The 23,510-nt window shown below is 46.7% G+C and overlaps 2 protein-coding genes across 2 annotated transcripts in view; both read left to right on the top strand.

The window, feature by feature from the left end:
* The window catches only part of Bco1 (beta-carotene oxygenase 1), a 30,097-nt gene extending 22,975 nt beyond the window's left edge, over nucleotides 1-7,122 (top strand). The window contains exons 8-11 of the mRNA XM_076839062.2: nucleotides 1,805-1,910; nucleotides 3,306-3,400; nucleotides 4,663-4,774; nucleotides 6,825-7,122. Of these exons, the coding sequence (XP_076695177.2) occupies nucleotides 1,805-1,910; nucleotides 3,306-3,400; nucleotides 4,663-4,774; nucleotides 6,825-7,054 (543 nt within the window). The 3' untranslated portion in view covers nucleotides 7,055-7,122. The remainder of the gene's footprint in view (nucleotides 1-1,804; nucleotides 1,911-3,305; nucleotides 3,401-4,662; nucleotides 4,775-6,824) is intronic.
* Nucleotides 1-23,510, top strand: part of Gan (gigaxonin) — a 383,888-nt gene that overhangs the window by 297,536 nt on the left and 62,842 nt on the right. The gene's annotated exons all lie outside the window — the stretch shown is intronic.

A 23,510-nucleotide genomic window follows, 5' to 3' on the forward strand; every position in this document is an offset into this window, starting at 1 on the left:
TTCAGACTGAGTTATTAGGGGACATTTGAGCTGAGACTTGCGGGATGAGTACTGGCCAGTCTCAGGACCTTTGCTCTTGCTTTGCCCACTGTTACAATGCTCTTGCTTCCAAGAAGAAGAATCACAGTGCAAAAGCCTGGGCCCAAAATTCTGCTTCTGCCTGTGTGGCATTGGACAATTCCGCTTTTTCCTCTTCTGTAGATTGACGAGTTAATCTAGACAGATCTCTCAGCACTCCTGCAGTCCAACTACCAGGATGCAGTGAACTTTTCCTCCTTCTCAGCAAAACGTAGGTTGGTTCTCATTATAAAAAGTGATTTTGGAAAATTGGTACATGGAGAAAAGTTTAAATGAGAAGTCAGCCAAAATAAGGATCTGTGATTTTGTTTCTCAGTCTTCCAGTGCGTAATCTGTACTCACCCCCAGGAGTAGTGGTAGGAGTTGTTATTATAATGGTAATAATAATAATCATATTGTGGTGCCCCACTACCTATGGTTTTGCTTTATATAGTTTCAGTTACCTATGATCAATTGTGATCTAAAAATATGAAATGGAAACTCCCAAATATACAATTCATAAGTTTTAAATTGCACGCTGTTCTCAGCATTATAAAACTTTAAGCCCTCCTGCTGTGTCCTATCCAGGACATGAGTCACCTGTGTATCCATACTGTATATACTACCTGCCTGTTAATCCTTTCATATCTGCCCCAGTTATCAGATCAACTATGCTATACACAGGACTCAGTACTATCTGCAGTAAGCACTCACTGGGGGGCTTGTATTCCCTAGGGACAATGGGGACAACTATCACAACAAAGATGTCATCATCAACAAAACAGTTAGCATTTATCTAGCTCTTAAGTTAATCAGGCATTCTTGTAGACCATTTATGAGGATGATCTCGTTTAATCTTCACAATAACTCAAAACTATTATCATCCTCACTATACACAAGGAAGCAGAATTGTGGAGAAGCTAACTAACCTGCTTAAGACCCCATGGTTAGGAAGTGGGGCAAACAGGGAACATTAGGTGTTCAGAAAGTATTTATTCATGTTAAGTCCTTCTCCTGGGTTAATGGTGACAGAAAGTTACTGAACAGAGCAGTCTGATCATAACCCAAGAGTAAGGATTGGCCTTGAGAGTTGTTTTCCTCCCAAATAATTATATCACATTTGTTTTCATTTCAGCAATGATACATTTTCACAGGTCAAAGTACTGGCAATTCAGAGAAGCACAGAGAAAGAAAGGAAGGTCCCCATAACCCACCACTCACTGTATTGTCAATATTTGGTTTCTCTCCCAGTCTCTTTACAGTAATTTTGTGTAAATGGTTGAACTCAGGCTCCATATGCAATTTAGTCCAGAACTTTCACCTGGTGCTGTACAATAAGCATTTCTCATATTATTGTATGATCTTTATAACACCTTTTAATGACTGATGCACTCTTTTACAGATGAATCATCCAGTATTTATAAAGTGAGAATTTACTCTTATAAGCATATTAATTTTCCCTGGGAGGGATAAAGCAGCCCAGAGTGGGAGAAAAGAGCCCTAGGTTTCAGTGCCTGGTTCTACCACCTACTGGCTGAGTGACCTTGGAGGAGCCACTTCAAGCTGCTAATCCTCATTTTTAAATTGAGAATAGTATCACAACAATAAAATACCTGCTTCCTACAGTTAATGTGAGACCAAGCCGGTCGATTTATGCTAAAGCATTTTTAAAGTGTACCCAGTGAGAGAAAGATTTGCTCTGAATAAAACGTCATCCTGTTTTGTTTTGAAAAATGATTCTTTTCAGAATGCGGAAGTAGGCTCAAATTTAATCAAGGTGGCATCTACGACAGCAACGGCCCTGAAGGAGAAAGATGACCAAGTCTACTGCCAGCCAGAAGCGCTTTACGAAGGTAACAGGCGCCCTCCTTACCTGTATCTGGGGGCTGGGCAGGGGTATCAGGCTCAGTGTCTGGAGACTCTCCTGGCAACACTTGAATTTGCCTGACTGCCTAAGAATCTGCTTCTGTAAATGGCCTTCTGCAGACCCTTGAACCTGCTCTGTGAGGGACTTTTGCTTCTTGGAACATTAAGAAATGAAGATGTAAATCTTAGACCCAGGCCTGCTTTGGGGCCAGCCGTGGGCAGCTTATTAAGTATGAGAGCGGCCATCCTTCTCATGCTCACCTTGGCCTGTCCCTTGGAAGTGTCACAGTTGCTCATCTGGGGGTTGGACGGATATCTCCTTCCCATCCCAGTGGTCCATTGTCCTTAGTCCCTGCTGAGCCTGCAGGAGCCACGATGGCCTTGGGTCCTTTGAGGAGGCCTTCGGGGGTGAGTGGGTCGCCTTGGCAGCCCCTATTCCTGGACCTTACCTCCTCACCAGCAGTTGGCTCCAACACCTGGAGTATGTCACAAGAGAATACTTTCCCTTCAGCATTCAGACTTAGAAATTCAGCTTGACCCATGGGAATACCTAAAGATATACACATCTGCATGGAATTTTTTGGATTATTAAAGCAACAGACATAATGAAATTTTCACATAAAGAATCTACAATATAAAATATAAATTACAAGACAGTTCTAACCCCAGCAGTACTTTTAAACTTTTTCTCTTCATTTGTAACATTATTAAGATGATTCTATAACCAGCCTTTAATTTTGTGATATGGATACTTGCCCATGTCATTAAAATCTTCTGTAAACATCATTTTTACATATTATGATAATAGAATTCATCAGATATTTTTTGTATTGCCCATTGAAACTTCTTACTGTGCTTCCAAAATTTATCTTCACACCCCCACATGTGTGTGTGCATACATACACACAAGTACTTTTTAAAAATATTTTTTTTATTAGTTGTTGATGGACCTTTATTTATTTATATGTGGTGCTGAGAATCAAACCCAGTGTCTCACACATGCTAGGCAAGCACTTTGAGCCACAACCCCAGCCCCTATATACACACAAGTACTTTTTTTAAAAGAGTTTTAAAAATTTGCAGTAGCCTCTGATTTTAATCATGCAATTCTCTTTGATTTCTATCTTGGATAATTAAAGATGCTTACACACTGAAACCCTGGTCTATGATACCTTACTCCTGAAACTTCTAATAGAGCCAGGGTCATTATCAGAGGTTCCCTCCCCTGCATTTGGCTGCCTTTGATCCAATCTGGAGTCTGAATCAAGGTTGGGAATCCTGCTTGGGAACTTTTTCTGTGGAAAGGAGACCCAGCCTGGAAGGAAGGGTGGATGTTCCCCACCCAGGTGACAGGGGCTTACTGTTGCCTCCTTTCTCTCCAGGCTTAGAGCTCCCTCGGATCAATTATGCTCACAACGGAAAGCAATACCGCTATGTCTTTGCTGCCGAGGTTCAGTGGAGCCCAATCCCAACCAAGGTACTAACCCCTGTGTGGCTGCAGAGTGGTTTTCTAGAATGATCTCATCTGTCTGCAAAGCTGAATTCAAGGTTTTGGAGACTGTGTGGATGTTGATCAGGAAAGGAGATCAGTTCGGGAAGATAAATCCAAAGTAATGATGAACCATCCAAGAGCAAGCCATACCTCGTGGGCTGCAGCTCAAGAAGCCCTGGTTGGAGCTCAGGCAGTGACTTGAGTCCACATGTATTTATCGAGCACCAACTATGTGCTGCCATGTGGTAGGCATTGAGGACAAGGAAGTCAGCAGGGGTGTCCCTAGCCCTCAGGAACTAGCTCACCCTCTAGAGCAGAGAGGGTAAATGACTAGAATTTGGAGGATTTATTTCGTTTTTTAAATTAGTGTTTGTCAATCTTATGTCTGGGCACAAAGTGATACACAGGCTTCACTTTTCTTTGACATCTTCAATTATTAATAATTTTGTGTTTTAAAATAATGCAAAAATATACAAAGCCAAAAATTAAAGTTCCCAAACACACATACAGACACCCTAAGCAACTCCCCACTAATCCTACACCCTAAAGGAATAGGCCTATGAGAACTTAAGAGAGGCCCAGGAACTTTTTTCTTTTTTTGCACGATACTGCATTGAACCCAGGATCTTGTGCATGCTGGGCAAGCGCTGTACCACTGAGCTATCCCTCTGCCCAGGGTCTTTCATCTTTATTTATTTATTTATTTATTTATTTATTTATTTATTTTTTAAAGAGAGAGAGAGTTTTTTTTTTTAGTATTTATTTTTCAGTTTTTGGTGGACACAACATCTTTGTTTGTATGTGGTGCTGAGGATTGAACCCAGGCCGCACGCATGCCAGGCGAGCGCGCTACCACTTGAGCCACATCCCCAGCCCAGTCTTTCATCTTTAAAGCAAGAAGGAATCATGTTATATTCTTGCTTTGGCATTGAACACATTAGTTTATTTAACATATAAAATTGCAATGTAGTACCAAATACCAGATCAATTCAGGAGTTTTCTGAGAATTCCTTGTCACTGTTGGCCACGTTGTAGCTGGGGGACCTGTGTTTGAAGCCAGAGGAGGAATTTCAGTTCTTTCCTTTTCGTTGCTATGCTGACCAGAGGCAGATGTCATTTGGAGGTGATGTCAAAGTCTAGATGTGAGGGCTTAATCTCCCCCCGTGGGCCTCCGTACCTACTTGTTCCCAGGAAATCAGCATGTCCTTGAACAGGTAACTCACATGTTCCCCTCTTTGGATGTACAGATTCTAAAATATGACATTCTTACCAAGTCGACCTTAAAATGGGGCGAGGAATGTTGCTGGCCTGCAGAACCCCTGTTTGTGCCTGCTCCAGGTGCCAAGGACGAGGATGATGGTAAGACTGACTGCTGCATGCTGCAGCAATCACCCCTGAAACAGAGACGTTGTCTAGGGGCATCTTGTCCTCCAGGTCACCCAGCTAGGGGAGGTCTGCTCTGAGCTCTGTCTGAGTCCAAGACCCTCTTGCTTCTGACACCAATTGTAAGTTCAGGGCCCTCCAGACCACCTGTTCTGGAGGACTCACAGAACTCATGGGAGGCCGCTGTTCTTATTGGTTGGGGTTTCACTGCAGTCAAAAGACACAGGTTAAAATCAGCAAAGCAAAGAGACCCGCAGGACTGGGTGCAGGAGCGGCCCTGTGGGGAGGTTGCGCTTATCTTCTCCCAGCGTAGTCTCAGCGCTGACTTCTCCCAGTGACCTTACTTGACAGTACACACCAGGTACTGCCAGCTGTGGGAGCTCAGCTGAGCCTTGGTGTCCAGGGTCTTACTGGGCCACTTATGTGGCCAAACTTTCGTCATCAGCCCTCAGAGGTTAAACTGACAGCACATGGTCCAAGGTCCACCATAAACGGCATTGTGAGGATAGACTCCCTGGAGGGTCCAAAGTCCCCAGGTGAACCAACTGTTAGGACATTCCAAGGACTTAGAGGGGACCTCCCAAGGACAAAGGCTAGACCTCTCTTTGGCAATGTTAAAGTCCACAATAAACAAAGCCCATGTCCTTCCTACCAAGTGACACTGAATTCTCCCAGGGTGTGGAATTCATTGCAGTGGTTGGATCCAAATTTCTAACTACAAACATGTGACTTTTTCACAGAGCACATAGAAAGTGTATGTTTGTGGCCCATCTCCCTTTTCTAGGTTTCCACATGACCAAAGCATCCTCTCCTTCCACTCTGCCCTTGCCTCAGAAACGCCCTGCCCACAGCCGGGGGATGCTGAGGAGAACGGGTGGGGTCACCAGCTGGCAAGGCGTAATGGGGCTGCCCACACTGCAGGGGAGGGCAGGCGGCCCCAGGAGCCTGCCAGCTTCTTCCCTCAGGTGCAGAGGGAGTGACTTTCTGTCTGGCCTTGTCTTCCTACTGATTGTGCCATGGCACGCCAACCAAAACTCCATGTCACTGTCATCTGCCAGGTGGAGGACTGTTGGCATCAACTCCAGCTGAGGCTGGCCTCCCACTCAGCCGGGCACTTGGTTCCTGTGTGTTCTCTTGGTCCCTAGGAAGAGAGTCACTGTCTTCATTCTACCAAGGAAGGCTCAGGGAGTGAGATAACTTGCCCAAGGTCACACGCGCCCTATGTACATATCTAGGATCTGAATACAGGCCAATCTGACTTCGCCTGTGTGCAAATGCTCTGCATCCTGGAAGCCTGGGGGGCTCTCACTTCCCCTGAAAGTGTGTGAACTCATTAGCCTCTGTCTATCCCTTGAGAGTGGCTGCTGAGTAAGCCTTGGGGTGTTTCCATTCTACAGAGGGCAAGCTGAGACTACAGTTGGCTGCACGCACAAAAGATGAACTGGACTTGTTGGAACACCAATGGTTTGTGACAAGTCCAAGTTTAGCTGAGTGACACATAGTAGCCAAAGTGCATCCCTGGAGTGGACTCTGTGTCGTCTGAATTTTTAAGCAGTAGGAAAATAGCCATTCCTAAGTACTTGCAACAATTTACAAAGCGCTTTCATACCCCACCCTGCAAGAGATCCTCTCAACAATCCTGTGAGACTAGGGAGGGTTATCCTTACTGTACAGATGAAGAGACTGAGGTTCAGAGAGGTAAAGGGACTGATCCAGCCAGTGCTAGAATCAGTTCTTCTGATTTCTGGTTCCCAGGCTTCTCTTCTGCTCACACAGAATATCAAAATCTCTTTCCTCCTATTTGGATTAGATAAGTAAGTTTAAAGAGAACAGGGAGAGATGGTTGAGGAATCAGTCCTCCAGCCAGAGGATGTTCAAGGCTGCACTTTTTTAAAGTATCTCTTTTTTAGGGCTGGGCGCAGCTCAGTGGTAGAGCGCTCCCCTAGCACGCGTGTGACCCTGGGCTCTAGCCCCAGCACCTGAAGTCAAAGAAAGCAAGCACTGTTTCTTTTTGTTTTTCCCAAAGGAATTATCTTGTCTGCCATTGTTTCTACTGATCCTCAAAAGCCGCCTTTTCTGCTTATTCTGGATGCCAAAAATTTTACGGAACTGGCTCGCGCCTCAGTTGCCGTGGAGATGCACCTGGACCTCCACGGGTTATTCATCCCTGGCACGGACGGGGGCACCAGGAGCCAGGCCCCAGCAGAGACCCAGGCGGAAGAGGCTGCAGACTGCCAGGCAGCATCACAGGCCTGAGGGCGCTGGTGGGACAGCTCTGCAGCAGGACCTGGGCCCGGCCTGCTGCCTTTCTGGGGGAACGGGACCTGCGTCTCACTCTGCACTTGTTCTTTCTGTGGACACTGTGACAAAATGGAGAAGGAGCCCGTCAGTGTCTGCACTTGGAATTTGTCTGGAGAAGCCTTGTTGAGAGTCAAATGCGCATTGGTTGCTCTAGCACTGTTAAGGAAGCCCCTTTCGTTTTTTGTGGTTTTTTTTTTAATGAAGACCTTGACCATGAATCAGAAATTGTTTTAAATCACATTGCATTGTCATCATTCTTACAACGAGAAACCACAAACACGGTGGAGAAGAGAGATAAGTATGTGTCATTGCCCGCCCCCGACCTCCTTCTCTCCTAATGGACTGAACTGTGGGCAAGGAGTTCTGGCTTTCCCAGCCACACCCCGTGATGAGTGACATGGCCCGGAAGGCACGCTGCTATGTGGGCATTCCCTGTGCGATGTGGTATGATATAAAAAGAATAAAAACTTCAAAGTCTGCTCAGACCTTGTTTTATTTTTACATGGCTTCTTCCTCTGAAGTTCTTCTAAGGTAATAAATCAAAGTTGTAGAACTTGTGGTTCAGAGCCACCAAGATGCCTCATGGTACAATCGGTGGGACTAACAGGTCCGTGGGACCCTGCCTCCAGGACAATGGTCTGCCTGCTGGACAATGACCTGATGAACCATGGCAGAGGGACTAGAATCCAGGAGGAGGACCAAGGCCAGTGCTGGTGTGAAGAGCGTCTGTCTGTGTCTGAAAACCAGAGCAGGGAGTCGCCCTTGTCTGAGGTTCTCCAAGCTGCCTGTGCTGCCAGGATAGACCAGGTGTGTGGGGCAGAGTGGCAGGAGGTGAGGGTCCCCATGCAAGGTGGCAATGGGAATGCAGGAAGTTGGGAGCAAGCCCAGAGGGACTCTAAACAGCTACTGGAAGCCCCATGTGCATTGGAGTCCCACCCTTATGCCAGTGGGCGCCTCCAGCATGGGGCCAGGACAGCAGGGGGTTCACACTCTTGTGCTGAATCCAAATCCCATTCAGTCTTCGATGGAGATTCAGTAATGTGCCTCAAGGGTGGGAATACTCTGGTGCAGGTCATGAAATACCCCGGTGGGGGGTGGGGGATACCTGTCCAGGATGACTGTGGCTTTTTCCCAACAATCACCATGAAACAATATTTGGCTTCCAAACTGTAGTCTCCATTCAGCCTCAGAGTTACTATTGTTTTTATTATTATTTGTACTGGGGATTTAACTCAGGGGCACTATACCACTTAGTTACCACCCTAGTCATCTTTATTTTTTATTTTGAGACAGGGTTTCACTAAGTTGCTTAGGGACTTGCTAAGTTACTGAGGCGGATTTTTTTAAAATATTTATTTATTTATTTATTTATTTATTTTAGATTTTTAGATGCACACATATCTTTTTTTTTTTTTTTTTAATGTGGTGCTGAGGATCGAACCAAGTGCCTCATGCATGCTAGGTAAGCGCTCTACCACTGAGCCACAACCTCAGCCCCCTGAGGAGGTTCTTGAACTTGGGATCCTCCTGTCTCAGCCTCCCAAGTTTCTGGGCTTGCAGGCATATGTCACCATGCCCTGCAGTTATGTTTTTTAAATTGCAATTTTTATTGAGATAAATACATGTTGGTTCAATTCTAAGAAGTAGTATAGTTTACTCCAAGGCCAGCTTTACCTACTTTTCCCCAGAGGTAACATTTTGCAAAACTCTAGAATACAACATAACCAGGCCATTGGCATTGACACCACCCACAAATCTTATTTAGATTCTCCTACTTGAACTTATTTGTGTGTGGTCTAGTCCTAGACAATTTTATTGCCTGCATAAAATTAGTAGGTTCCTGAATTCACCATTCAAGCCACTGAATAGTCGATCAGCACAAGGGTCCCTCGAGGTGCTTCCTCATCACCACACCTGCCTCCCGCTAGCCCCACCCCCATCCCTAACCCCTGGCAACCACCATTTGTGAAATGCTGTCATTTTGGAAGTGTGATATAAATGGACTTGTGCAGCATTAACCCTCCAGGATTGGCTTTCCTCACAGAGCAGAGTATCTTGGAAAGTCATCAATGGTGTGCAGTCACCCTGGTTGTTATGCAGTGGGACGTTCTATTCCCTGATTTATCCTGGCCTCAAAAGCACTGCCGGTGTCACACAGGCACCAATAGCACTGGTTGGATAAACCAGCTGATCCAGCTTTGCAGCACACCAACCAAAGAAAGCTTCACTGAAGGGCTCCTGGGAGCTGGGAGGACAGTCCACGGAGAACCAGAGACAGCACACAGAACTCCGCACTAAGGCTCCTCTCTCTGTCCCTGAACTCCTCTCTCCTCCCTGCTGACCTCAGCTGTCCACCTAGCCCTCGGTTTACACGCCCCCTCCAGGAGCACGCACACCTCTAAGGGGCAGGACAGACACTCATTCACCTTCCTCAGAGGCTCCTGTGGGGCTCTCAGAAGCTCAGCCTTGATAAGATGGGCTGTGGCCTGAGGAAATGTGAGCAAGGCCTGCGCTGGGTGGCAGGAATGGAAAAGAGCTGGCCAGCCGAGCATCTCCTGCCTACTCATTCTTCTGCTTTCCGTACTTGAAAGGAGGCTAGAATGTAGGAATGCCTCCGCCTCCTTCTACTTGATTCCGATCGCCAAACAGCACCCAGACCTGATCTTGAGAAAGGGTGCAGTTCTGCGGGAAGAAAACTGTGTCTGTGGTTTGTTTACCTTATTTAAGAGGACAGGTGGATACCAGAGTCATGAGGAAGGCTGACGCACCAAATCTGCCTTTCTCGGTTTCAAAAACACCCCAGGTTGGTGGCAGGGTGTTTGATTTGCAGGGCTCCTGGGCTGCATTGCATTTCGCACAGGGGCCAGGGGGGTTAGCTCAAGCCTCGGCAAGCACGATGGTGCAGGCTGTGTGTGCTCCTTTCCTGAGGGAACCACAAACAGGCTGTCTTATCCTCCAAGTCTACCATGTCATACTTCATGTGGGTGTCAAGGTGACCAGGAAGTTCTGAAAAAAAAAAAAAAAATCACTCTGGGTTTGTTTATTGCTTTGATCAAGCCATGGTATTTCCCAAGTGCTCTGAGACCTACGTGTTGGACACACAGGAGGCCCTCACAGGCTTGCTGACCTGCTAACTTTTCCACAAAAGTTTTCCCTAATATGATGCCAAATTGACTCATGAAAATTCGAATTATATTTGAGGTACATTTGCTGTGTTTGTTCACACTTGTTCCCGGTGTTGTAGGGACAGACGAGGCAAGGCACTGAAGAGAGCAGGAAACAGTTTTATGTGGCTGCAGCCAGGCTCAGAGGGCATAGCTTTTGCTGTAATCAATCAATCCTCTGAACCCTGACTTTAGGTAGTTTCAGAGTTTTATACCCAGCATGTAAGGGGAGGGGCTCAGAGGTTCACAGGCTACAGAAGTTCACATAAAAGCAGCTTTTTCTTTCCCTGTTCTGGGCAAGTTAACCCTTCAAGGACAACACCTGAGAAGGGGAGAGCTTCTTCTCCCCCTTTTCTTCCTCCCTGTTACCATGGAGACCAATTGTAACTTATCTTAAAAATGTAGACATCTCTGTGAAGCCCAGCTCAAGGCCAGAGGCCTTGTTTGTTCATTTCTACAAACTACTGTACTGGATACATGTTTATGAGAAACTAGTAAGGGGGTGTCCAGCACCTGGAGTGCTGGTATCTTCCGGGTCAGTGGCCAAGTAAAACAGGGCAACACGAAAATAGGAAGTTTATCTGCATTGAACTCTTTTTCAGAGACTCTTTTGCTGACAGTCCCAAAATCAGTCATGGTGAGGATTTTTGGAGAAGCCCAGTTAAGACTTTTCTGTGGAGAAAGGCGGTGCCACTTCCCCGATACAGAACTGACTCCTTTAAAAAGACTGCTGGTCAGGCTAAGTATAAACACCTTTGATGGCTTCTTAAGCCAGGGAAGATTGTTCAGGTGGTTCTTAAATGGTCAGGAGAAGTCTTTCCTGTGGTGAATCAGGATGTGCGGACCAAAAAGTCATCTCCATCATCCTCAGTGTCCAACGATGATGAGACATGGCCTCAACACCTCAGCCTCCTCCCGCAAGTTCAGACTCAGAGACCAGGTACAGAAGCAGACAGGGCCCAGCCCCAGCAAAGAGGCAGGTATTTGCTTGGACACAGGAGCAAGGAGAGGTACAGGGGTCTATGTTGGGGCAGGCTGGGGACATGGTTTGTTTGTGCTAGTGATCAGGAAAGGCTTCCTGCAGCTTCTGCAAGGGGCTGCTCCCTGCAGGTGGAGGGTGCAACTGAGGCCTGGAGGTGGGTGTGGGCTGGCTGAACAAAGCAGGTGTCCTGTGAATTTCCCAAGAAAGGGCTGTGGAGAAAAGTGGGAGACCTAGGGGAGCATTTTCTCTCTGATTGTAAAGCTCATAATGTTCACTGCAGAGCACCTGCTAAGTTAAAGAAAGAGTCGGAAAACTCACCCCAAGTCCCACCACCCACAGAAGGCTGTTGATGTCCTTCTGGGGTGTTGTTTTGGGCAGTCTGTGTGTCGGTGTTCCGTTTATAGACTCCGCACCAGTTTGTAACTGGCCTTTTTCACTTAAACTCTGATGCGGGCATTTCCCAGGTTGTTACATTCTTGGTGGCATAAGGTCCACCACCCCACTATCAGACACCTCGGTTGTTTCCAAGTTTTCACTATATAAACAATACCAGGATGAGTCACCTTCTGCCTCAATTCTAGGGTTCACAGCCCCACTGTATGGAGGGGAGATTATTGTTGTTTTCCTTGACTAGATTTCTGAGCCAAAGAGTGAAAAAGCAAGATTTGGGGTGTTTTCTTGACAGACCAAAGGAGACAGGGACTGTGCCTGGGGAGCCTTTCTTGGATATTAGCAGCTCCAATGGCCAAGGTGACTGAGGCTGAGAGACACGTTTCCCTGTAATGGAAACAAATGGATCTGAGGTAAGAGAACTGCAGTCCAGACCCTTCTTTGGGGCTTTCCGGGCTTTCCTCCCTGCAGCGCTCCATGCAGCGCCATGCTCTTTCTCAGGCTTACATCCCCAGGGTCCTTCACTCAGCTGGGTGTGCTGGCACAGGGCTGGGGAAAACCAGGATCGCAGCTGCCCCAGGGCACACAGCAGCCCAGCCTGTGGGACGAGGGGCTTTTCAGAGAGCAGCCATGCTGCCTGGGGCCAGCTCACGGACAAGGATGACAACAGGTGGCCTGGTGCAGTGGGGCTCTGGGCCCAGAGTCAGCGAGAAGGTGATGAACTTGGGAAACCCCAACCGTGGGTAGAAGGTGGGACAGAGCCACAGAATTTCAGGCAGACCCCAATGTATCTGTGCTCGGGTGAGAAACGGAATTGGCATGAACCCAAGAGAAGGCTCCATTGGGAGCTTCAAGGACAACCAAGGGCTAAGAGCAATTTTGGATAATAGATTTTTCCAGATCAATTATATGGTTTTAGTACATTGAGAGCTATGTGACTATTACCACTACCTATTTGAGTTTTGCTTGTTTTTTGGGGAGTGGGTGGGTACCAGGGATTGAACTCAAGGGCACTCACCACTGAACCACATTCCCAGTCCTAATTTGTATTTTATTTAGAGACAGGGTCTCACAGAGTTATTTAGCACCTCTCTTTGGCTGAGTCTGGCTTTGAACTCGCGATTCTCTTGCCTCAGCCTTCCTAGCTGCTGGGATTAAAGGCACATTCCTCCTCACCCAGCTACCACTACCTATTTGGGAACATTTTTGTCACAAAGAAACCCCAAACTGTCAGTATCACTCCCCATTCCACATGCCTCTTGCCACCATTCCTAGGCAAACATGAATCCACTTTCTATCTCCGGGTTTGCCTAGTCTGGATCTTTCATATAAATGGAATCGTGTAACATGGGGTTTTGTGACTGGGTTCTTAGCATAATATTTTCAGTGTTCATCTATGGTGTTGCATGAATTGCTACTTCATGACTGTGGCTGAGTCATACTGTACCACTAAGCCTGGTGTAATGAATCTAGGGACCTATCTTTATAACTTCTACTGCAGTTGGGGTAGATAAAATAACAGTGAAAGGACCCCTCCAAAAAGGTTTTAAGGGTTGAACATTCCATTGTTTGGCCCAGACTGAATCTCCAGACCTGAAGGAGTATGCATCTGTGGTCAAACTTACTGGCCAATTTTCTTTGACCCATTGATTCAGTGTCTGTAGGGTATTTCCTAAAGCTTGAAGCTGTTGTCTTAATATTAATTTGTCTATTTCCTGTAGTCCCCTGATAAGTGGACGAGGCCTCCAAACATGATCTCACAGGGAGAGAATCCAGTCCTCTTAGTGGATCTAATCTTTAACAACACAGTAGGGAGGCTTTCATCCCAATGCAAGTGAGTTTCCTGACACAGTTTACCCAAGTGAGCCTTTAAAGTCCTATTTATCCTTTCTAATTTACCAGAACTCTGTGGCCTATAGGCAATATGTAACTTTCTTATGATATTTAAATTCTTGGCCAATAATTTTATCATTTCTGTTACAAAAGCTGGTCCATTGACTGAGCCAAAGGTTATTGGAATGTCAAATCTGGGAATAATTTCCTGGAAGAGCATCCTGACTACCTCTTGAGACTTTTTAGTGTGGTTTGGAAAGGTTTCCTTCTAGCTACGAAACACAAAAGCTATTTACGCCCCGTGAGTTAGTTCAGTAAAGTTTACTTCCAGGTCCTCAAGAGGTGATCCTCCTGTAGTTTAGATTCCTGATGGAAGTCTTGGTCCTTGGTAACGGTTGTTGTGGGCACAAGTTTTACACTGTTTATATATCACCCGGGAAATGCTGTGAGCCAGGGGATGTAGAAATGCGGACACAGAGTAGTCTCAAGTGCCATTCGGACAATGTGTGTTCCCCTGTAGAACTGTCTGATGAAGGCAGGGGTTAGAGTCTCAGGGATGTATTCAGCCATCCGAAAACTTCCACCATGGAAGGTGGAAGGTAGGTTGTTTTTTTTTTTTTTTTCCCCAGTCTTAAGCCGATTACTTTCCTGTTGGGAATATTTTGGTTCCTGTTTTGTTAGAGGACCAGGGAGAAGAGCAGTGTTTAAGACCGAGTGTTTTGTTGTTGCTGTGGTTTGTTTTGTCAAGCTGCTCGTCTTGCTTCCGTCTGTTCTTTGGTTGCCCTGAGCAACCATGGTGTTTCCCTTTGGGTGGTCCCAGCAAGGCTAACTGCAACTTTTCTGGGTGCCCATACTACATCTAGAAGATTAAGAATTTTCTGTCCATATTTTATGACTTTTCTTCCTGAGTTAATTGGCCCCTTTTTTAATATAAGTCCCTGGGAATATGAAGAGTGATAAAGGGACATTTTGAGTCTGTATCTACATAGATTCCTGCTGCTGATTGGAATGCTCAGGTCAGAGCAGTAAGTCCTGCCTTTTGTGCTGAGGTTCCCTGAGGCAGAGGCTTTGCCTTAGTGGTGGAGTCCAGAGTGACCCCTGGATATCCAGCAAGACATATTTTGTCTTCTATGAAACTGCTTCCATCTGTGAAGTTCTCCACATCAGGGTTCTTGAGGGGCTTGTCTGTCAGGTCCAGTCTACTGGACAACACTTTATCCATGACCTCAGTGAAGTTGTGATCACGCTGTCCAGGCCTGAAGGGCAGCAGAGTTGCTGGTTGACAGTCCAGATGACTTCAAAGTATACATGTGGATTTTCATATAACATGCGCTGGTATCTGACCATCCTCACATTAATCAGCCAATGTTGTCCTTTGAACTGCAACAGTGCCAGTACAGAGTGTCAGTACCTGTCCCACAGTCAGCTTGTCGGCCTCCACCATAGGAGAGCCACGGCAGCAAGGGCTCATAGGTAAGGTGACCAGCCTTGAGCCACAAAGTCCAGCTGTGAAGACGGATAGGCCACTGGACGGTGCCATGTAACCAGCACTCGAGTCAGGACTCCCACAGCTATTCCAGATGATTCGTGGACATACAGAAAGAAAGGATTTGTGAGGTCAGGGAGTCCTCATCCAGGTGCCCTGGTGAGTGCTTATTTAATGTCTTCTAAGGCTTTTTGTTGTGCTGGTCCCCACACTAGTGGCTCCTGTTTCTCTTCCCTTTGTTGCCTCATGGAGGGACTTGGCCAGGACTGAAAAGTGAGGGATCAATATATGGCAGAATTCAGCAGCACACAGGAGCTCTCAGATCTAGCAGGGGGTAGAAGGGACTGGAACTGAGCAGACTGCTTGTCCCCTCAGAGCCCCTCAGGGCCCAGTTTCCTTTGTCTCTGAGACAGAGGTGGAGGCCCTTGACTTTTTTCCTCGACTCTTCTTTGGGACGTTGTAGTCAGTTTCACCTAGGAGAGTGAGAAGCAGCTGTCCCCTCTGTGCAGTCCTATCAGGTTGCCCTGGCCAGCAGCAGATCATCTACACCCGGGAGATCCACACCAGAGGCAGCATCCACAGAGTTTGCTGGGAAAGGCTCGAATCAGAAGCCAGTGCCTCCCGGAAAATGGTTGGTGAGTTTTGAAGCCCTGTGGCAGCCTGGTCTATAGGTCAACTGGCCTTTAGTTGGGGACATTCTTTCTTCCAGTGGCCCTCTAGATGGCAGTAGGCACATCGGTTTAGTCTCAGCCTTGTTTGCACATAAGGTGGTCCTTCCATCCAGAACTTCCTTTGGACCTGCATCTGGCCACAATTTTGATATTTGTCTCGACTTTGTCCTGGTGGAACCCCTGTTTGGTGACTTCTGGGTTTGCGGCGATGGTAGCCGCAAGGAGACCCCTCTTCTTCTTTGTCTTCTGGTCTGTCTGTCTTCGAGCCTCTCGGTCTCGGTTGATGAAAAGTAAGTGGCCACTTCAGTCAACCCCCTGGCGTTCTTCCCAGTAAAGCCCTCTAGTCTGGGGAGTTTTCATCAAACATCTCCCTGGACTTGTCCCACCAAAGCTGTGTTGATCATCCGCTGCTTGTCTGGTGCCTTAGGCTCAAAGGGAGTGGAGTCAGAGGCCTCAGAGAGTCGTTCATAGAACTGGCTGGGGCTTCTGCCAGGCTTTTGGAGTACTTCTGATATTTTGTTCATGTTTAGGGGTCTTTTTTTCCCTTTTCTTTTAAACCACCAATGACAGCCTCTTGGTATCTTTTTATCTTTAGAAGGTCTTCCTCTTTGTTTTAATCCCAGTGGGTCTGTGTCTGGGAATTGGGTCTGGGCAGAGGCTTGAATGTTGCCTCGTGTTTAGTTGTTAACAGACCTTCATTTTTTAAAATATATATATATATTGTAGATGGACACAATAACTTTATTTTATTTATTTTTATGTGGTGCTGAGGATTGAACCCAGGGCCTCACATGTGCTAGGTGAGCACTTTCCCGCGAGCCACAACCCCAGCCCCCTCCCCCCCCACAGACCTTCATTTTATTTATTTATCTGCCATGCTGAGAATTGAACCCAGTGCCTCACACATGCTAGGCAAGTGCTCTACCACTGAGCCCCAGCCCTAGCCCCTCTCTAGCCATTTTAGAGCTGCTTGGGTCAGTCACCTGTGTTCCTCTGCCAACCCAAGTGGGATAGTAGGTCTGGATAATGGATTACATCAAATCATCATGGCCTGGGGCCTCTCCGTGCAGGAGGGAGTATGATTTTTCAAGTTTAAGAGATCAATGGTGGTGAAGGGCTGGCAACAAAAATGCATAGTTCCCCTTGGATGTTTCCCTCCAGGTCAAACCAGGCAGGTCCTCTAGTCTCTCGTAAGGGCATTTGGAGGGCTCTCATCTGAGTTATGGCTCTGGTCTTGGGACAAGTCTTTGGGAGTCTTTGGCTCTGGGGAAGCCTCTGGCACTGAGGACATCAAAAAGGAAGGAGTAGCTGGGCCATAATCTGTTGCCTCTGGGGACAAAGGGTCTGAGAGGGCAGAAGGTTGTTTTGGTGGTCTTGGCAAAGTCAGGTAGAGTGGCACATAAGGTGGTGGGCTGTCTTCTGGCTCACTGAACAAAACTGGTTTCCTTCCTCTTCTCTTTGTCAAGTCCCCCCTCACCCTTATTTCCCTTAGATTGGGTCTTAGAGGCCACCATAGTTTGAGCTAACATCAATTCATCAACTTGAACTGTCCTTCTAAACATGCTCTCAAGGAAGGAAGCTGTTTCTATACTGTCTCTTGCCAGCAAGGGAATTGGTCTGGGTGTCTAGGGGGTTCCAATAACTATTAAAAGGACCTCACTAATGACACTTTTGTCTAAAGATCCTCTGGTAGCCATCCCACCTCAAGTGTTGGCCAAACTAATTTGCAGAGAGTATGTGACCTTTGTGGAGTAAGTTTCACCCCATAGTCAAACTTTAAAACCTTTCTTAAAGTTTTCTTACATTTCAAGCAACTCAGTTTACTTTGTGAACCTCCCATGTTCCACTCTGCATCTGTGTCACACACTTAGGACAAGACTTGCTTTGTCCATATCCAGCTGTTCCCCTCTTGGGGACTTAGTTAGGGTCCTCTTAGCTTTGTGGGTCGGTATCAATCCCAATCTGGAGCTTCCACCTAGGTGCTGGTTGGTGGGAATCCACCTCAAAGTGTATGAGGTACCAGGGAACTGCAGATCGGGACTCCGTGCTCGCCTCGGCCCTCGGGTTGGGTGGGAACCCTTCCCTGGTGCTTCTCATTCACCCACTTTCACACAGACCTGATCAGAGCAAAATTTCTATACTGCCTCAATTCCAAAAATTCCAAGACCAAAGGAGGAATCATGGTTTCCCCTCTGCTCGCTGAACCCAAACAGAGACTACTTGGGCGACTTCCCAGGTCCTTTTCACCTCCAACTCCTTCTCAGGAACCCTCAAAATTTGATCAAGACTCTCTCCCACTGGCTTAGGCTTCTATGGGGAAGTCAGGTGGGATACCATTGATGGACGGGTCCTACCTGCTCAGTCAGGTGGTGCTCCAAGTTGCCTATTCCTGGTTCCTGTTCCTGGTGGGTTCCGTTATGCTTTGGGGCAGTCCTTCTGGGGCACCAGGTGAGTTGCCCCATCTATAGGCAAAGCTGCTTGTGGTGCATCATGAAAAGCATTGTCCTCTAGCGTTCCAAGGAAGCCAGACCCCAGAGACAAGAGAGGCAGAAAAGCCATCTTCACCTCCTCTGTCCCATCTGGGTTGCCAAATGATATAGGACAGATGAGGTGGACAACTGAGAAATTTTCAGGAAGCAGGTTTATTTCAGCTGCAGTGGTCTAGGGAGGCTAATGTCTAAAAATCTCTGAACCCCAAGTCTGAAAATTCTTTTAGATTTATACTCAGTGGGGTAATTGCATGACAATGAGAGTGGGAGGGAACATGATAGTTACTCTTTGTCCCATATTCTTAGGCTAGATAGGGGTTTCACATTCTTTTTCTGCAAACCTGGCATTTACAAGAAAAAGGAAGCTTTGAACCTCGTTGATCTCTCTGCAGAACTCCTGTGAAATCCTGTTGACACTCTTTGTAAAAATCTTTCTGACATGAAGAGAAGCTTAATATGGTGGAGGGTCTTTGGGTGAGGCTATCTGGTCTACTTCATAGCTATTACTACCACCTACTTGAGAAGGTTTGTGTCACATAGAAACCCTGACTTGTCAGTGTCCCTCCCCATTCCACACGCCTCTTGCCACCGTTCCTAGGCAAACACGAATCCACTTTCTACCTCTGGGTTTGTCTAGTCTGGACCTTTCATATAAATGGAATCATGTAACGTGGGGTTTTATGACTGGGTTCTTGCAATAATATTTTCGAGATTTATCTATGGTCGAATGAATGGCTACTTGATGACTATTTGTGGCTGAGTCACACTGTACCACTACACCAAACTTCACCTATCCGCTCACTCACAGCTGGAGGATATTTGGGTTGTTTCCTCCTTTGGGCTGTCATGAATAATGCTGCTGTGAACATTCATGGGCAGGTTTTATATGAACAAGTATTTTCAATTCTCTTGAGCACATTCCTAGGAGTGGAATGTCTGGGTTGTATGGTGGCTCCTTCCCATTTTGAGAAAATTCCAAACAGCTTTTTTTGGATTGTCCCTCCCTAATGACTAATGACGTGAATGGTCTTTCCATGTGCTTCTTAGTGCTCCATACATCTTTTTTGGAGGACTATCTACTCAAACCCTTTCCAGTTCTTTAACTGTCTTTGTGTGTGTGAGTGTGTATGTGTGTGTGTGTGTGTGTGTGTGTGTGTGTGTGTGTGGTGCTGAGGATTGAACCCAGGGCCTTGTGCATGCAAGGCAAGCACTCTGCCAGCTGAGCTGTATCCCCAGCCCTCTTTAACTGTCTTTTTATTTTTGGATTACAAGAGTTCTTTATAAATCGTGGCGTCAGCCCCTTGTCAAATTATGATTTTCAGTATTTCCTCCTCTTCTGTGGTCGTCTTTTTACTTTCTTGCTTGTGCTTTCAAAGTATAAGGGACTTTTAATTTAGATGAAGTGCAGTTCATCTAGTTTTTCTTTGATCACTGTGCTTTTGGTGTCCTCCCTAAGAAACCATTGTTTACCCCATGACCACAAAGAATTGTTCCTAGGTTTTCTTCTAAGGGTTTTATAGTTCTGGCACTTACATTTAGATCTATGATCCATTTGGAGCTAATTTTTGTATTAAGTATGTGGAAGGATTTGTATTCCTTCATTAGCAAATGGCTATCCACTTGTCCCAGCACAAAAGAAACCTTTGGGATTAGTAAATCTTCCAAGTAGGAAAAAAATATATACATATAGCCCCTTTCCCACCACCATTTCCCAGAAGATGTCTCCTTCACCCACAAGAAGCAGTGGTAGGGCAGCTCTCTGTTTTAATTCAAGACCAGGAAACCAAGACAGAAGCCCCATCCAGGGGTGGTTTGCAAGGCTCTCTCTCATAGAGATTTATGTGACTCCTTGTCTTGGTCCCTGGGTCCTGGTGACATTCAGATGTTCACCATATCTGTGCTCAACTCAATGCGTTCTGGTGGGATTCTCCAATGTCTTCTTTATGTAACTGCATCCACGTGTCCCAGAAGTTCCAGTAGATTCCACACCATTCCAGAAGCCGGGAGAGGGGGTGGGTGCCTTTCACCGTGGGCAGCTTGAAGGCCACCATGGCATCCTGATTTTGTCTTCAGTCTCTCGTTGGACTTGGTTGGACAAAAGGCCCCAGCCTAGTTCAGGGCTCTTTGGAATTCACGTGGGTGGGACAGCGGTGTCCACATTGTTGTGCATCCTCTCAGGTGCGGGCAGGGACTGAGCCTCCTTCTTATGAAAACAACAGCAATAATAACAGCTTACGGATGTTGACAGGTCATACTGTGCTCTTCACGTGAGCAGTAGCCCTGCTGTGCTGTAGCAAATTATCACAGCCTGGCAACACCTCGGCAAATGCCCCCCGACAGCCCAAGCCGACTCTCATATGGAGGGCATGTCTACAGGGCCATGTCCCCTGGAATCTCTGGGGGAGAATCCATTCGACTTTGCAGCTTCCTTGGTCCTTGGCATCTGTCCCTGCGTGGCTTCATGCTCTCCGTCAGTGCTTCCGTCCCCTCTCTGGCTCTGTCTTAGAAGGACTGGTGATTCCACAGGGCCTCACTGGCTAATCCAGGATAGGCACACCAATCTCTACATCTCCAACTTGACCACATCTGCAAAGTCCCTTTTGCCATATAAGGCCACATTCACAGGTTTCAGTGATTAGGATCTGGATGACTTTGGGGCTATTATTCAGGTGACCCCAAGCACCGAGCTCCTCATGCATTTGAGCTTGTGGAGGAGAGCGTGAGCTCACAGTGGAGGGCTGAATGCCGTGTGTTGTCATTGGCGGCTTCCTGGCTCTTCCTGTGGGGGCGTGTGTGGTCCCCTCTTTCAGGTCTTGCCCTTCAGTGAGGGGTTCTTGGCCCTAATGTAACACTGTAAGCTGCCTCCTGCACTCACACTCCTGGGCCTCTGAGCCCCTTTTCCTTTTCCCCATAGCTTTTTGTCTTCTAATATATGATATAATTTACTGTTTTATTACCTTTGTTAATATTTGTCTGTTTTCCTTACTAGAATATGAACTCCATGGGGTGAGGATTTTACGCCATTGTGGTCTCAGATATATCCTATAGGCCATGGTGAGCACACAGTAGGTGCTCAATACACTTGTGTACACATGTGAACTGAATGGCTTCACTGACCCTCTCAGCTTTGAGCTTCTTTACCTGTGGTGGCCAATCTTGGTTTTCATGGCAATGGAGTCCTTGCCTGTTATGAGACCAATCAATGGTAGGCAATCTATGGACTGTCCTGTTCCCCGGTCTCCGCCCCATCCCATTAACATACTGGCAACTTTGATCTCTAAAACACGGATGACCTCAATTCTCTTCTCTACCAAGACTTGCAAAAGTCTCAGAGAGAAAGAGATGGTTTGAGTTTGAATATGTATTGAAGGACAAACTTCTTGGAATTAAAAAGACTGCAGAGTTCTAGTGGTAAAGTGTCCCTGGTTGGAGTGGCCAGGGCTGGTTATGTTGGGCTATCCTGTCTCCACTGGTCTCCCTGGAGGTTGTGAGTCTGTGGCTGCTCAGGCTCAGGGTGTTTGCTGTAGAGGTCTTGAATTCCTGAGGAGGAAGGGCAGGGGGGCTGCACGGTTCCATGTGTACTTCCGTGTGTGTGTGAGTGTTCCCAAGGAAAGTGGCTGCACAGCTGCCATCAGAAGAAGCACTTCTGCACTGGCCCACCTCTGAGCGCTGTGTGCTTCTATGACTTGTGACAGAGGCAGCTAGTCTCCAGCTCAGAAAGGAAGGGCAGTGGCTTGAAAGGTGTGCCCCCGGCCTTGTCCCACACTGAGCTGTTGTTAAAGATGCTGAACCAGGCACTAGTTCAAATCTCAGACTGGCCAATCCCGATTTCTGCAAGACCCTGGGCATTGCTTGAGGTTTCAGTTTTTCTCACAAGTGAGACAGGGATACCTCTAGTTTCTTTGGTTTTTGTGTGACACAAAGTGCTTTGTGGGCACAAAATGACATAGAATTGCAAAGTATTCATGATAAAAGGAATAACTGCCTCTTCTGCTATGCGGCGCCAGACTGTCCCATCCCCCCTGCATCCATCCACCCACATCCCATGAACACTCATTTTCTCACAGTAAGAATTAAAACTACCATGTACATTTTAAAAAGCTTTATTCAAAACACCAATCTTCACAAACAATTATGAATAAACAGGTTCAGAGAGCTCAGGCCATGTGATCCAAGTCACATGGGTCATAAGTGGTGGAGAGAGCTTGATTGAGGATCTGATTCTGTCTCATGCAACGTTTGCCAATATCACCCACCCCACATTCTGATGGCAGAGAAGAGGATAGCCACAGAGTGGGGACAGTCTGCTAAAAAATGGGTGCACATTACAACATGCTCCTTATCAAACCAGTGTTTGTTTTAATATCAAATAATTCCCCCTGATCTTGAGATGAGTGGTGCTTCAGGAAGGGGTACACCCAGTGTAGCTCTCCACCACACTCCCCACTCACACCCTTCTTCTTTCCTGGGTTGGTTCAGAAGCTCCCAGAGGCAAGATCTGAATCTAATTCCTCCTTTCTCCCTCCCAAGGCCTAGCCCAGTGCCCAGCATAAAACAGGCTTACAGATAATGAACTTGGCAATGACTTATTGAATTTCTGCCTGCCCAAGCCCAGTGCCACGGGAGATTCAGAGGGTTCCATGTGGTCCCTGCCCTCCGGACACTTACAACAGAGCTGGAGAGGCCAGGCTTCCAGAATCAGCCCAAGGAAGATCTCCCCAAGACTCTTTGCACAGCATTTTAATAGTTTAGGACTGTGATAAAATAATATAAGAAATGATAAAGTAATATGTGATCATTAGACATACAACATAAAGTTTCATTAAATAGGACAAATTTTGTGGAAAGTGACAACCTGTTCCCCTGGAAAAGCAGCATTGTGTCACTTCAAGAGCACGCCTCAGAGCCATCAAGTGCAAATTATTGATGTTGAAACCACTGTTTCCCAAGAAGAAAAAGTTGAAAACACTTGCCTGCCCAGATGCTATCTGCTGTGCCACATCTCAGTTTCTGATTGATCGGACTTTTAGGGTCACATTCGGAACTTCAGCTGCCCAAATAAACCCATACTCCTTTGCGACACATTTGGGTAGGTTCTATGTCACTCAATTCAATTCCCTTTAGCAAATGTTTACCAAGCTCACCATGTAGGGCCTGGGATTTACAGAGAGGTAGTGACACATAATGGCCTACCAACTCTGCAAAAAAGCAAGGATTCAAAACCCTGGTTCCTCCACTAATTCCCTGAGGACATTAGCAAGGGACCACTTTGCCTCTCCCAGCCTGAGTTTTTAGACCGTAACATGGAGAGCCTCACACTTGCCCTGCAGGTAGTTACACAGATGGGGTGAGAGACACAGAGCTCCCTGCACAGGGAATGGGCCCTGGTTGGAACT

This window comes from Callospermophilus lateralis, chromosome 18 (genome assembly GCF_048772815.1).
Source record: "Callospermophilus lateralis isolate mCalLat2 chromosome 18, mCalLat2.hap1, whole genome shotgun sequence".
Taxonomy (NCBI): domain Eukaryota; kingdom Metazoa; phylum Chordata; class Mammalia; order Rodentia; family Sciuridae; genus Callospermophilus; species Callospermophilus lateralis.